This window comes from Pecten maximus, chromosome 11 (assembly GCF_902652985.1).
Source record: "Pecten maximus chromosome 11, xPecMax1.1, whole genome shotgun sequence".
NCBI classification, from domain to species: domain Eukaryota; kingdom Metazoa; phylum Mollusca; class Bivalvia; order Pectinida; family Pectinidae; genus Pecten; species Pecten maximus.
Genome location: NC_047025.1, coordinates 12,996,597 through 13,010,728, shown reverse-complemented (window position 1 = coordinate 13,010,728; position 14,132 = coordinate 12,996,597). Strand labels below are relative to the sequence as shown.

At 34.6% G+C, this 14,132-nt stretch overlaps 2 protein-coding genes across 2 annotated transcripts; one reads left to right on the top strand and one right to left on the bottom strand.

The window, feature by feature from the left end:
• The first annotated feature begins 2 nt into the window (after positions 1-2).
• LOC117338443 (putative nuclease HARBI1) lies at positions 3-3,908 on the top strand. The gene is made up of 3 exons (XM_033899796.1): positions 3-629; positions 1,909-2,021; positions 3,163-3,908. Exons 1-3 carry the CDS (start codon positions 194-196, stop codon positions 3,607-3,609), a joined length of 996 nt encoding a protein of 331 aa, XP_033755687.1. The 5' UTR covers positions 3-193; the 3' UTR covers positions 3,610-3,908.
• Positions 3,909-3,983: 75 nt separating this feature from the next.
• LOC117337485 lies at positions 3,984-13,917 on the bottom strand. Its single transcript, XM_033898486.1, has 5 exons — positions 13,856-13,917; positions 6,029-6,093; positions 5,457-5,594; positions 4,746-4,859; positions 3,984-4,301 (listed from the first exon to the last, which is right to left on the bottom strand). Exons 3-5 carry the CDS (start codon positions 5,572-5,574, stop codon positions 4,078-4,080), a joined length of 456 nt encoding a protein of 151 aa, XP_033754377.1. The 5' UTR covers positions 5,575-5,594; positions 6,029-6,093; positions 13,856-13,917; the 3' UTR covers positions 3,984-4,077.
• Between the last annotated feature and the right edge of the window lie 215 nt (positions 13,918-14,132).

Sequence of the window (14,132 nt, the reverse complement as noted above, 5' to 3'; positions counted from 1 at the left end):
TCAGGCCCCGCTTGCACAAAACATCTCAAACTGAGATTTGAGCTCAAATTGAGATTTGAACTCAAACTCGATCTCAAATTTGAGTATTTTCTCAACTTGGCTTTCACAAAGTACTTACCCAGAAAATCTCAACTCAACTTTTGAGTTTTTTCTCAAATATTTGAGACGGCTCAAGTGCAGTCTCAAATCCAAGATGGCGATCGCTTACGCGTTAAGGAGACGACGAATGCGCCGGGATTGTCGTAGGTTCAGACCGCGCTTCAGGCTTAATTCATTCTGTGATAGGGAATATCGGGAACGATACAGATTTTCGTTTCAAAGTATCTTATTTATTTTAAATCTGATACGCCCGAAGCTTGAGACTGCAACTACGCGTAGCAAAGCTATCTCGCCAATTTTGCAGTTGTTAGTAGCGTTAAGGTTTTACGCTACTGGGTCCTTCTTTCGTCTCATCGGCGATTCCGTGGGTTTGTCCGAGGCATCGGTATGTCGTTGTGTACATAAAGTATCAGCAGCAATAGCAAGACTTGCTCGACGATTTATCACTTTTACAGACGACGTGAACACGAAGCAACACTTCTACAAATTGAGCAGTAAGTATCCACAACTTTTCCTTGTGCGAAGTTGGCCTTGACCTTAGATTAAGGCGCATTTGATTGACTGTGTCGATAGGTCTATGTCTTGGCACCGAATTGTACTGGTCTCAAAGTGTCAAATATTTAGAAATGACTGGTGTAACTAGCATATCTCAAGATGAAATTAACATCGTATTGTAATTGTTGAAATTTATAGTCCATAAGTATCAGGATACGAAAATTCCTCGAACGAAAACTCGGAGCATGCTAAACAAGTGCACCATATATCAGAACCCTTCGAAACAGACCGAGGCGAGGTGTTCCGATTGTAAAGAAAGCGTAAACGGTTGTGCATAATAGATGAAACCGGATTTGGTTAATTAAAGAAAAAAATTTAAATTGAAGTCTCTGCTTAAATCAAGTTTTCTCGGATTAATAACCAAGGAAATACAAAAAAGCACATTGAAATCAAATTTAAATCAAATAAAAATAATTTATTCAACAACATCATTATTATTAATTAATGTTCCTAAATATCAATGTAGCCTTGCACACACCTCCCTTTGATATATATATATCATTTATCATTATTTCATTTAACGAGGATGTTTTTAAGATTGAAACGTTATACATATCAATATTACAAATTTAAGACACAAAACGCACACACATACACATGTACCACTCTTTAATCATGATATTGATATAATAATAGCCTTTTCAAATTACTAATACTATGTTTGGTTTTAATAAATTAAGATATAAATAAATATAATCTAAATATACATTCATGTAAAAGCCACACGCAAAACACACCATATACTGTAAATAAAAAAACTGAATTAATAATTTTACTGTTCTTGTGGAAAAATTATAATTATAACTAAATTAAACTCATTCAATAAATTTCTAAAGGTGAAAACAAACTTATTGTACATGTACGTTCATTATTAGCAACTATTTTGTGTAAATATGGGTTTCTTAAGTTCTTTCCAATTTCTCTTTTTTTCAAAATGTAAGGAATGCTGCATGGTTAAGATTGAATTGAATGAGATATGCATTAAGTATTAATGCACAAAGACAACTCTCATATATATATGTAATAAAAATAATGTTCAGTACTTTTTACATTCAGTCATTCCACTAAAACCCCATATGCCCCCCACCCCCCGAAGCTTACACATGTACATGTAGATTGATTTTATATATATACAAAAAATGTAATACATGTAGATGAATATATATATCCTGCAGTGACTTGAGAAACAATAATATGCATGTACTTTTCAAATAAAATAACATTACAAATGAAAATAAAATGATTTAATTACAGGGTTCCCCAATGTTGTTGGGTGTTTGGATTGTACACATGTAAGAATTCAAGGACCCACAGAAAATGAGAAGGATTTTGTGAACCGCAAAGGCTTTCATTCACTGAATGTCCAGGTACAAATCATGTGACATTAATTAGTTTGTTGATTTGTGAATAAGTCATTAATTACAATTATCCCATGCAAATTTCTTTAACTAATATTAATTTCCCTAATTAACTCTGACACCTTTACAAGGATATACCAGGCACATGTACCATATTTGCAGAAAGTAATATACATTGTATACCCCTAATATAAACACACACACAGGTATACAAATTTGTCCTTTTAGTTCCTTTTCATTAAAGCTTATACATTTCAAGATAGGCCTAAATATGTATTCTCTCTCTCTTTATCTACAAAGACTATGCATACTATCTGTAGCTTCTATAGGAGTCATGACATGTCACATACAATATTGTCAAGCAATAATAGATATATAATTTAAATCCTGCCACATCTGAATACAATATGTAAAACATTTAGAAGACTGATAAAGAATATATGTCTGTTGTCGAATCCTGATGTACTAACATCATCTTGAACATGCAACCACAATTTGTTAAAATGGAAAACATTCAGCATATTGTTTATGAAACACAAATATAGATGTCACAATGTTATATTTTAAAACAACTGCTTCATTTTTATTGCAGATGACATGCAATGCTGAGTTTCTAATAACTAGCTGTGTTGCAAAGTGGCCTGGATCAGTACATGATTCTCGGATTTTTAGGGACAGTCAGTTATGCAGAAATTTTGAGAATGGTCAGTGTTGAAATACATATCATATTATGGATGAAGTCCTTGCTTAATATATACATGATGTAGTGTATTCAATTACACTTCAAGAATGTATTTCAGTTTTATGTCCTATTTAAAAACAGCCAGGTTTATTTAAGCATACCGGTTTGTGCCAGGTTTGGTGGTGGATACCCAGAGAAAAACCATCAACCTTGTCAGTACCTGGCAATCAATTGCACTATATATGTGGGCTTCAAACTCCTGACCAATAGGTGGCGGGCTAGAGTGGAATAACATTTAGGGGCATGTACATTAATGACTCAGTCCCAGAGAACACATTTTAACCTTAACAAGTTTGAAAAAAATAATTCTGTTTTTATTATATTCAATGACATATATGGCATAAAACGTTGGAAATTGAATTTTTTATATTATTTTGTATTATTAAAGTAGAATAACATCTTTAAAAAAATAAAAAGATGCCACGATCAACTACAAATTCTGACCCAGCTTTGTACATTTTGCTTTCAGGAACATATGATGGGCTCCTGTTGGGAGATTCAGGGTATCCCTGTAGACATTTCTTAATGACACCTTTCATCAACCCCAGCACCAATGAGCAGCAGAGGTTCAATAACTCCCTGTGCAGGACCAGAACAACTATTGAGCAGACATTTGGCATATTAAAAAGAAGGTTTGCTTGCCTTTCAGTTGGGTTGAGAGTGGCACCAACCAAGGCAGCAGGGATAATCATGGCCTGTGTAGTATTACACAACATAGCACAAGAAAAGAAGGAAGTGTTGAATTGTGAACATCAAAATAATTATAATGAAGTTGGAAATCAATTAAACTATGTTGGTCCTGATGCTGGTGGTGCAGGAGTGAGAAACCACATCTGTCAAAATAATTTCCGTTGATGAATTCTTTCAATACACACAGAATTAGAATACTGACATATCCAGAACAAGGTTGGGTTAATTGTAAGTTGTATAAAGTTTGTAATTAATTAACCTATAAAAAAGATAACATTCATCAGTCATAATTGAACTATTTTATAGACATAGCTAGCTGCATCATACAGATCCAACAATTTCAAAGATATATTGATATACATGAGATGTAAATTCCATTAAAGTCATTGATACATACAAGAATATGTAAACATCTGATGCAAGTACTCGCATACATATAATGATATTTTTTCAGTATAACTCTATGATAATAATCAAAATTTTAGACAGGCATACAAAGTAATTAAGACTCTGACATTTTCTATGGGGCCCTAACCAATATCAATTCAATACATAATTAGCCATATATTTATCCTACTGATATGTAATTTTAAATGAAGTTATGAATTAATGAAAACAAAAATGAATTATAATTTAGGATTCATAAAGTAATGTTGGACCACATAGCTGACTTGCTTCGGAAGAGTAGTAATTCCTTTTTAATTTCAGTACCTCTATTTCAAGCTTCAGTTTTTCTTGTTCTAACAATATTTTCTTTGTTTCCTCTTTCACTCTGACGTTCTCAAGCTTGATGTTTTCCGTTTCTAGGTCCCTGAAACCCTGAGCCAGGTTCTTCCTTTTAATCCCATGTTGGTTATCTACAAATGAACAGAATATTAAAAAAAAGTATGGTTATAAATCATATCTTTATGATTTTTATTTACGGTAGGCTTTATAATTGATATATGATAACATTTTTGGGTAATGCACTTTTTTTTTTTTTTTGTAAAATATGGTACCACCACCTAAAATCAGTTAAATATTTGAATCAATATTGAATAAACCCCCTTTCTACTTACTTACTTTTCTTTCCTTTGTGACTTCCAAAGATTTCATTAAATATATCTGAAATGTGCATACATGCCATCAATTTCTTTTTTTATAAAATTCACTTGGCTTTAGAAATTCCTTTGTTTACACTGTCTTGTAGCTCACTTTCAGTCCCTTACATTTCTAGCAAGCTACTGTAGTCAGATATCCTTATACTGTCATTTATACATGCTATCTTTATGCTGTACTATATAGCTAGCATATACACATACTCATTTTGCTGCTGAAAGTAGAAGGTCCAGATGTGTCATCAGAAACCACAGATAAGACACAGGTTTCCTCTGGATCCTGGTCCATTTCAGACAGTTGAAAGTTATAATTGGAATCTGAAAATATGAACAAAGAACTTTTTTTATTAACACTTCAACAAGTTAACTATAATGATAACAATTTTGACCCTTGCAATTGTTTTTTGTGTTATATTGTAATTCATAAGACTTAACTTAGTGCTTCCTGACACAGTACATCCAATTGTTGTGATGCATAAAAACACATCATTTCAGCAAAAGAAAAAAAACTGTGTAAAGATCTTACCCATTTATATATACAGTTTATGTGATAATTGTATGTCCAACAAGAGATCCCAGAGGGATCTTGGCACCCACCATTGTATGATCTATATTAGTCAAATGAAAGACTGATCTTTTCTCAGAGTTTTTCTTCTTTCAATATCATATACTTTAATAACAGGAAATTATGTAAAATTATTTCATCTAACTAAAATTGCAGCAGTAACAAACTTCAATTGTTAAAATCCAAGATGGCTGCCACTCGGCCATGTTGAAAAACTACTGACCAAGAGGAACCTGCATGTAACATTTGAGAAAGATCCCTTCAGTACTTATTAGATTTAGACAGACTGTCAAACAAGATTAGCTAATCTATGACAAAGAAATGCAGTCATTCAGGAGTACATCTAGTACCTTCAGTGTCAAAGTTGACAGGAAGGCCCACCACTTCCGGTCTTGAGCCAATGTTTTCCAGAAGCAGTGACTGACTTGCAGTGGCCTCTGTTTTAGGACCACCGCCAGTCTTTCTCATGTGGTCCACTGTCTCTTTGGCTGAAAACATATATTTTAGCCCCATGTAATGCATCAACACAGTAAAAATAATGAAACAAAAATTATTGCATATAAATCATATCTGTATACATTGTCTTTTTTGCTCTCGTGATTTCATTTACAGGTATAAATTCCGTATCTAAAGGAGACTGAATTATATTAGTTTACTACATTCGTATGTGGTTATCATTATTGTGTATGAATGAAAAGAATTAATTAAAGTTTAAATCAAATTCTATAATAATCAAATTGCTGAAATGAATTAAAAACATTTTGCTGAGTTGCAATTCCTACCTAACAAATTCCAAAACTCTCAAGCAGAAGAGAAGATTTAATTGACAAAGGATACCGAGTAACAGAATTGAAATGCAAATTTTCAACAAAAATACCATGCAAGTATATTTTTTGAATTTTTTTGTGTGAATAATACAAACCTCTCTGCTTAATATTAGAATACTGCTTCCTTACTTGGTCAGTGGATTTCTGGATTTGAGCAATGCTGAAAACAATATTTCATACATGCCATTATTTTTAAAATCAATATATATTATGGGGTGTACATATAGTTATCAGAGATATAGTTGTGTACCCACAACATGAAGAAATATCTACTTCCATGGATAACTCATATAATGGCAATATCTATGTAAGACCAAACAAACATATGGAAGATGGAACAAAGGCCCTAAAAAAACTCTTGTATTAAAATCTGTAATCTATGCAACCAGAACGAAATTGATGATGAATTCATTTTTGAAGTTAATTCAGCAAAAACTGAAAAAAAGTATCGGATTCAACAATATTTAATTGAGTTTTGCTTAGTGGATACATAATTTGTATGTGTGTCCTGTATGTATGTACCAATGGTATGTAATTATCTACACTTTGAATGTTAATGAGAAAAGTTTTACATACAGTGTATACATGTACATATATATGGTGACGTTCTGTAAGTGAAACTGACAGTCCAGGGCTGGTCTAATGAGGATTCATATTAGTTTTGTTATGTTTGTAATTAATGTCTGGAATATTTTTTTTTTTTTTTTTTTTCCAAACACATATATACATATGTATATCATCATTAAATCATCATCATCACCATTCATCATATCTTCATGAGTCACCATCAATAATGTCTGGAATTTTTGGCAAAGTACTTCAACATAATTAACTGGGAAAAACTACATGAATCTAGTAAGATTTCAATTATTTCTATTTATTTTTGGTCAATGAAAGCTTGCATAAATATTCCTATGATTTGTGATAACAAAATAATAAAATGACAAAGTTCATGGAAAAAAAAGAACTTCTTTATTGTTCAGAATTTGGAAAAAGTTATTTGTATATATATTGTGTATATGAGTTGTTTTGCATAATTCTTCATTTAAATTTCAGACATTTGTAAAATATTTTATTCATATGCAAATACATGTATGATTACCTTTTAGAGTAAAGTTTTGTTTCACACACTGTCCCGTTGTGTATACCTCTATGTTTATTTATTCCGTACTCTCTATATATGTGCTTTCAGAGATGTGGCTTAATTATGGCGTTCTATTCTGGATATTTTATACTTTGTATCTCATAATATGCTGTCTCAAGTTTTGATTTCATTCCTCAGTTTAATTTCATCTATTTAAATTACTATCAAGATTGTTTTCTTTTAATGTACACTATATTAGTGTATTCTCAAAATTCTTACTCTTTGCTACATTAGCATATATATGTACATTACACTTCTCTATTGTGTTTTAATTAAAACTCTAGTAACACAGTGTCTATGTTATACTGGTGTTCATTCTCAGATCTTTATCTATTTAATCCATAAATCTGTGATGTAAGTTAAATCTATATCTGTGATTGCAACTATGTAAAGTGTTGTGATATATTTATTTGTTGTTTGTATATCTGTTTTAATTGATGTTTGTCGAAATACAAGCTCTTTCGAGCTCATGATACTATGTTGTGTATATTCGACGTAAAATGTTTCTTGCAATGACTTGTATCTTGTACATCAATGTGACTGCAAAATAAAATATATGTACATGTGTAACGTCCGCTCTCCATGAACACGGGACGTGAAAGTTCTTTTTGGGATGGTTGTGGTGTGACAAACATAATTCAACACTGGATATAAAGTTTACTTATATTTATTAATCCACAGGAAAATCCCGAAGGTACAATACAATCCAATGAAGTTTCATCCATCTTCCACACTATCGCCGGCGCATTCACACTTAACAGTTCACACACATTTAAACAAAACTAAGTCCTCACATCCTAAATATGTACATCCAAACGGCACTAAGTCCGTTTAGACTGAAAGCTGCTGGAGAACTCCTTATGCAAAACGCGCAAGTCCTTTTATATCCCCTAAGGGTTAATTAATATGTATGAATTGACGATGTGGTCAATTGACCAATCGTGACCTTTAACCCCGAAATATGGGCGTATCTAAACCCCTATCTCGTCATTTCCATATATAGCCCTAGGCACTGACCACTGGTCCCACGGACCGTGTGCAACATAATAACGACTGCCTTTCAGGTTCTATCGTTTGGTTATATTTTACCTTGATATAGAATGAAGGGTGTAAACCTAAAACGGGTTAATTAACAACTAATCTAAGGGAAGCAACTCGCATAGATTTGGCTGACTATAGCGTATAGCTTTAACTACTCTAGGTAACTTTGAACACATAACATATAAAACTTGTCTATTTCCTAGTTCACTACACAACCCCCTTCTTTCGAAGAGTTTGTGTCCCCACAAACGTCATACATAGTTAATAGTTTTCGTAACAAAAGCAATCTATCTATTCTAACGTGAAAACATAAAACATATTAAAATACCATTTTGCGTTTGCATTAACAAAACTTTTCTTACGACATGTACGAGTCTAAACTTCAATGTCAAATATTATTTCCTGACATTCTACACTATTTTAAAACGTTTTGGCACTAAAACTTCTTTGCGTAATAAACATAATGTTTACAAGCCTATAGCTAACATCGATCGCTTACGAGCTCCTGGCGGCTATATATCCGCAAAGTTCAAACAAACATCGTAAAATTAATGTCTACCAAAATATTAACATACATTTTACTAGTTTACCGTAACGTTTCAAAAATGTACCTAGTCTACAAAAACATACAACAACTCGTACTCTTCGTACATCTCTATCTTTATCACACGTTATACCCCTGCACACATAAAACGTCATCAGACTGTATATGAATTCTCGATTTTACATCGATATCCTACCTATTTGGCTACACGGACACAATCGAATATCATTTTTCAAGTGTATTTCTGATATGAAATAACAAATATATGTATGGTTTAGTTGTAACGTCCAAACCCCCAAGTATACGTATCCACTAATACGATATACTACAATATTGAGATAAAATCCACCCATAACCCTTAATTTGAGTTACATCTAAGATAGAAATCTAACATTGGAGGCAATACTCACAACTATAATATTAATGAACATGCTATTCGTACATTACCTTTGACACAGTGAAATAAATTCCAAAAATTCACATGTAAAAAATGTGATCCACGGAAACAATAACTAATAATCACAGTTAGTGTGATTGTCCTAAATAATATATCCATCGGACATTACTTTAAGTCACTTTTTGATATCACAAAGTTCAGCTACACTCTCTGCATCACTTGTATTAAATTATGCTGTCACTGTAAAGTATCCACGCACGTATGGTCCTTTGGTAATTCTGCATAATTCAGTCCATTTAAAAGTTACTAATCCAAAAGTAACCAATTTCCGTATTTCACTAAATGTTCTAATCCAAGTCGAAAGTTTGAATTAATATCACAGTTCAAACATCAGATCAAAGTATCAACGTTTAAATCCCTTGATGATTTTGCACCGTTCCTATTAAAAAGTTAATAATCCTTTAAAAGTCCTGAATGTTCGCGATTCACAAAACTTTATTCTTTCTCTGGTAATGATCCAAAACCAGAGTTCAACGAACATCACTTTTTGAATTAGATAAGTTCAGTCACTTCAAAAAGTTGAAATCTTTACCGATTCAAAACAAAATCCATTCTTCATCCCCCCCGGGGGCCTGCGTCCATATAGGGCAATAGTTATGTCGATGATAACTACGTAATCCAATCTTCATCCCCATTGGGCATGCGTCCATAAAGGGCAATAGTCGATGATCTTCGTAAGTCCTTTGAAGTTTAAAACTGAGGTCTCTAAGTTTCGATGGCTCGCCCAGTTAGCGTTGTCCTGACAACGAGGGGTGTCCACTTCTGGTCAGTCGTTGGACCTGGCGAGTCCAAACGCTAAGGTAACTTATTGGTAGGGGTGGAAGCTCCTGCTGTGCTGGGGTCGGTCGCGCTGTCCCCAGTACGTGTACCTCCGTAAGGCTTCCAATTGCCACTGTGTATTACAACTGGCTCTGATCTTCCGGAGTAACGAATTCTAAATAACACATCACTAAGCCGTGCGACTACTGTCCACGGTCCGGTCCAATGACGGGCTAACTTAGCCTTAGTTCCCACTATTATTTAATGTTGGAATCTGCGTATTTTATCTCCAATATTATAACACATTTTGGTCATGAATATAGCTACCGTTTTCCGTGCCGTACTGAATGATTCGTATACTTTGTGAACACGTTTACCGAGTTAATTCGAATTATTACGGAGTTCGAATTGAATATTGTTTCCAGTATATGTCCTTTGAAAAACATTAATTTTCACTTATCTTAATGTAAATCCAGAGTTTATCATTAAATGTGACAAAGTTACTAGCTTCCGTGTAAAGAATATAAATTCCACTTTCCAAGCTTGGATATCCGAGAATCGGAGCAGATATGTCGTTATTCCAGTTCGTTGAATGCGAACATACACTGAGCATTCCTTAGTCCATAATTTGACCACTTAAACACCATTTCCTGGCGAGGTCACGCAGACATTTCGCTATTAGTGCGAAACCGAACATGAATTTCCGATAATTTGACGCAAGTCCGAGATCTAACGCTCTATAGCTGTAACTCGGTAATATTCAAAACTGGAGCAACATCGCTTCAACTGCCGCGATTTTCGAAGGATTTCCAATGCTATCCTGAGAAACCACCTGTCCTAGGATCTAAACTTCAGTGTACAAGAAGTTGCATTATTCGCCTTAAATTTCGCGCGATATCAAGGCTACCAAACAGTGGTCAAACTATACCAAAGCTGTTTAAAATCCTTCGCGTACACAATTATTGTCCAGATGAAGCACCATATATATATAGTATTATATGCACTAGCGTTCCACTTAGCGCCTACTCCATCCTGGAACACATGATTGGCACTATTCAAAGTCCAAAATCATCTACATGTACAAATATCATCCTCACTAGCTGAGACGTAACGAACGCGGACTTGGTTCAATCTGACATCGATGAAAAGAGTCAAATTAACAAATACCAGCGAATTAAACCACAGCTCCACTGAATGCGACCAAATATCATCTATCCGACCAAATACGTGTAGGATACACATCATCTGCTATGTTAACACATATTCTCCAGGAATTCTTCATTTTCTTTACCAAAACCACGAGCTAAAACTTGTCTCTTCAATTCCACATTTTCACAATTTCTAATAATGCACATTTCTCCATGACATAAGTAGTTTCAAATCGCGTGCGAAACGGTACTAACACAGGGCGTTCTTCTGGTGTTACATTGTATTCGATGATACGCCAAAAGATGTTTCCATCATGGAATTACTCCTGGCCCCAGAGTCTAATTTCCAATTAAGTTAACGGCTATTTTGCTATCAACTTTCTATCCGCGTTGCTTTGAACATCACGAATTTAGCTTTCACATCTTCCTGTCTGCGACTTTGCGCGGAAGATTTTAAACTTTTCCACTTTCTCCCAATGTCTGTTTTAGCACCACCGTTCGCTTTCCCCGTATGGTCGACCCCATCAACCATACTGTTTTAGGTCCAGAAATTGGCGATACTTGACTTTGGTTATTCCCTGAGTTGAGCCTTCCCGAATCTAGGACTGACACACGATGCACTGATCAAGTTCCTGCTCATTTTACTACTTATTCTGAGAACGATCATAGTTCCCTAAATGGTCAAAAACATGTGTCTAAAATGCTTAATCATTTTATTTAGCAATCCGAACGTTCTTTGACACCGTCATAGCTTTTATAAGCGTTATTCGACAATATTTCGATGATTTTTAAATGTACTCACGGTTCATTGGATAAAATTTCCTATACATGTCCTGTATATATCCTGTATATAATCCCGGAAAATTGTCGGATTTTAACTTCCAAGTAGCGAAAATATTCACTTTTAATTTCCTAAATACTTCTCCGTTAGGCACTATTAACGCGAGAAACACAATGAGTTAACTTCCATAGTAACTCGGAAACCACTAGAAAAATCCTCAGCTTCCCGATGGTAAATATCCTCCGAAACTCCTTGATCTATGTCCTGCATCATATCCCGAGTAAATAGATTTCTCAATATAACTTCAATATAATAGAGAACACAACTGCTAAACTCACAGTCAAAACGTTCCATTACTCAACATTTCTTTGTGAAACACACAACTATATGATGTGGGTAGCGGAGATAAATCCACAAGCTCGAGGCAAGCACTTCTAGGGTTAAAATCCATTTCCGAACAAAGTTTCCGAATATATGCCGTTCCTTTGTAAATTAAGAGTAACGGACTTAAAACACACAGTTTTCGTGCTCTCGATAGCACTACAGGATTTGACGAGTTGTATGAATCCAATCGTACCAAACTCCGTCGAACGAAAGACATCACAGTTTTTCGTAGAATTCAAACATCCATAGTGTTAGTTACAGTTTATCACAACCACATTTTAAAACCATCCCACCGCTGCCACCAATTGTAACGTCCGCTCTCCATGAACACGGGACGTGAAAGTTCTTTTTGGGATGGTTGTGGTGTGACAAACATAATTCAACACTGGATATAAAGTTTACTTATATTTATTAATCCACAGGAAAATCCCGAAGGTACAATACAATCCAATGAAGTTTCATCCATCTTCCACACTATCGCCGGCGCATTCACACTTAACAGTTCACACACATTTAAACAAAACTAAGTCCTCACATCCTAAATATGTACATCCAAACGGCACTAAGTCCGTTTAGACTGAAAGCTGCTGGAGAACTCCTTATGCAAAACGCGCAAGTCCTTTTATATCCCCTAAGGGTTAATTAATATGTATGAATTGACGATGTGGTCAATTGACCAATCGTGACCTTTAACCCCGAAATATGGGCGTATCTAAACCCCTATCTCGTCATTTCCATATATAGCCCTAGGCACTGACCACTGGTCCCACGGACCGTGTGCAACATAATAACGACTGCCTTTCAGGTTCTATCGTTTGGTTATATTTTACCTTGATATAGAATGAAGGGTGTAAACCTAAAACGGGTTAATTAACAACTAATCTAAGGGAAGCAACTCGCATAGATTTGGCTGACTATAGCGTATAGCTTTAACTACTCTAGGTAACTTTGAACACATAACATATAAAACTTGTCTATTTCCTAGTTCACTACACATGTATGTTGAAAAAAATCTGATGGAAATCAATAATTTCTTTAAAAATATGTATATTTACTTGCATTTTCATTGCCTTTTCCTATTATGGTGCACACAAAATTTAAAATGGACTATAAAAATCAAGCACAACATTTCAATATCTCATACAGTGGCCACGTACATGACGTATACACATTGTACATATATGGCGCGGGAAGGATGTCATAATCAAATATTTTTGCCCAGGCAAAATCATTTTTTGCCTAGGCAAAATTCGATTTTTCCCTAGGCAATAATCGAAACAAAATTTTGCCTAGGCAAAAAGCGAATATTGCCTAGGCTGAAATATTTTTGCCTAAGCAATATTCGATTTTTGTCTAGGCAGAAATAACTTTGCCTGGACAATATTTAATTTTTGGCAAGGCAAAAATATTTAATTATGACATCCTTCCCGCGCCATATATACATACACAAAATCTTCTGATAGGTTTTGGGAATGCAATCAAAACCTACGACAGTTCCCGTAAGGCTATAGGTATCACAATTAAGTTATAATCGGTTTATATCATTCTATGAGATCTTACTGTCCTTATGCATGATATATCTATCTATGTATACCCTTGGTATAAGGTGACAGTGCCCAAATCGGATCACCAGTACATATTTTATATATATCGCATTTACTTACGCATTAACACTGAATGTCACCGCATCCCATGCAGCCTGTTTTGTCTCATGGGTCACTACGGACCCACGAATTTGCCGAATAAGATATCTTCCCTTCTAACAACTTCCTCCACCAGGACCACCTTCTCCTTCTCTGTCCAATTCATGGCTCTTTTTGTTGCCATTATTACTACCACAAGTGCAGACGACAACTGCAGACGTCAGTTGACAGGAGTACGGGAAAAATAGTGATACGAAAAATAGCGCGACATGTCTTTTTCACCTCCATTACAAAAGAT

Coding starts and splice junctions, on each gene's coding strand:
- LOC117338443 (XM_033899796.1), top strand. CDS start 194: ATGGCGATCGCTTACGCGTTAAGGAGACGACGAATGCGCCGGGATTGT. Junction 630..1,908: donor TTTCCTTGTGCGAAGTTGGC/CTTGACCTTAGA, acceptor ATTTAATTACAG/GGTTCCCCAATGTTGTTGGG. Junction 2,022..3,162: donor TTCATTCACTGAATGTCCAG/GTACAAATCATG, acceptor CATCTTTAAAAA/AATAAAAAGATGCCACGATC.
- LOC117337485 (XM_033898486.1), bottom strand. CDS start 5,574: ATGAGAAAGACTGGCGGTGGTCCTAAAACAGAGGCCACTGCAAGTCAG. Junction 4,860..5,456: donor TGTCAACTTTGACACTGAAG/GTACTAGATGTA, acceptor TCATATTTTCAG/ATTCCAATTATAACTTTCAA. Junction 4,302..4,745: donor TACTTTCAGCAGCAAAATGA/GTATGTGTATAT, acceptor GTTCATTTGTAG/ATAACCAACATGGGATTAAA.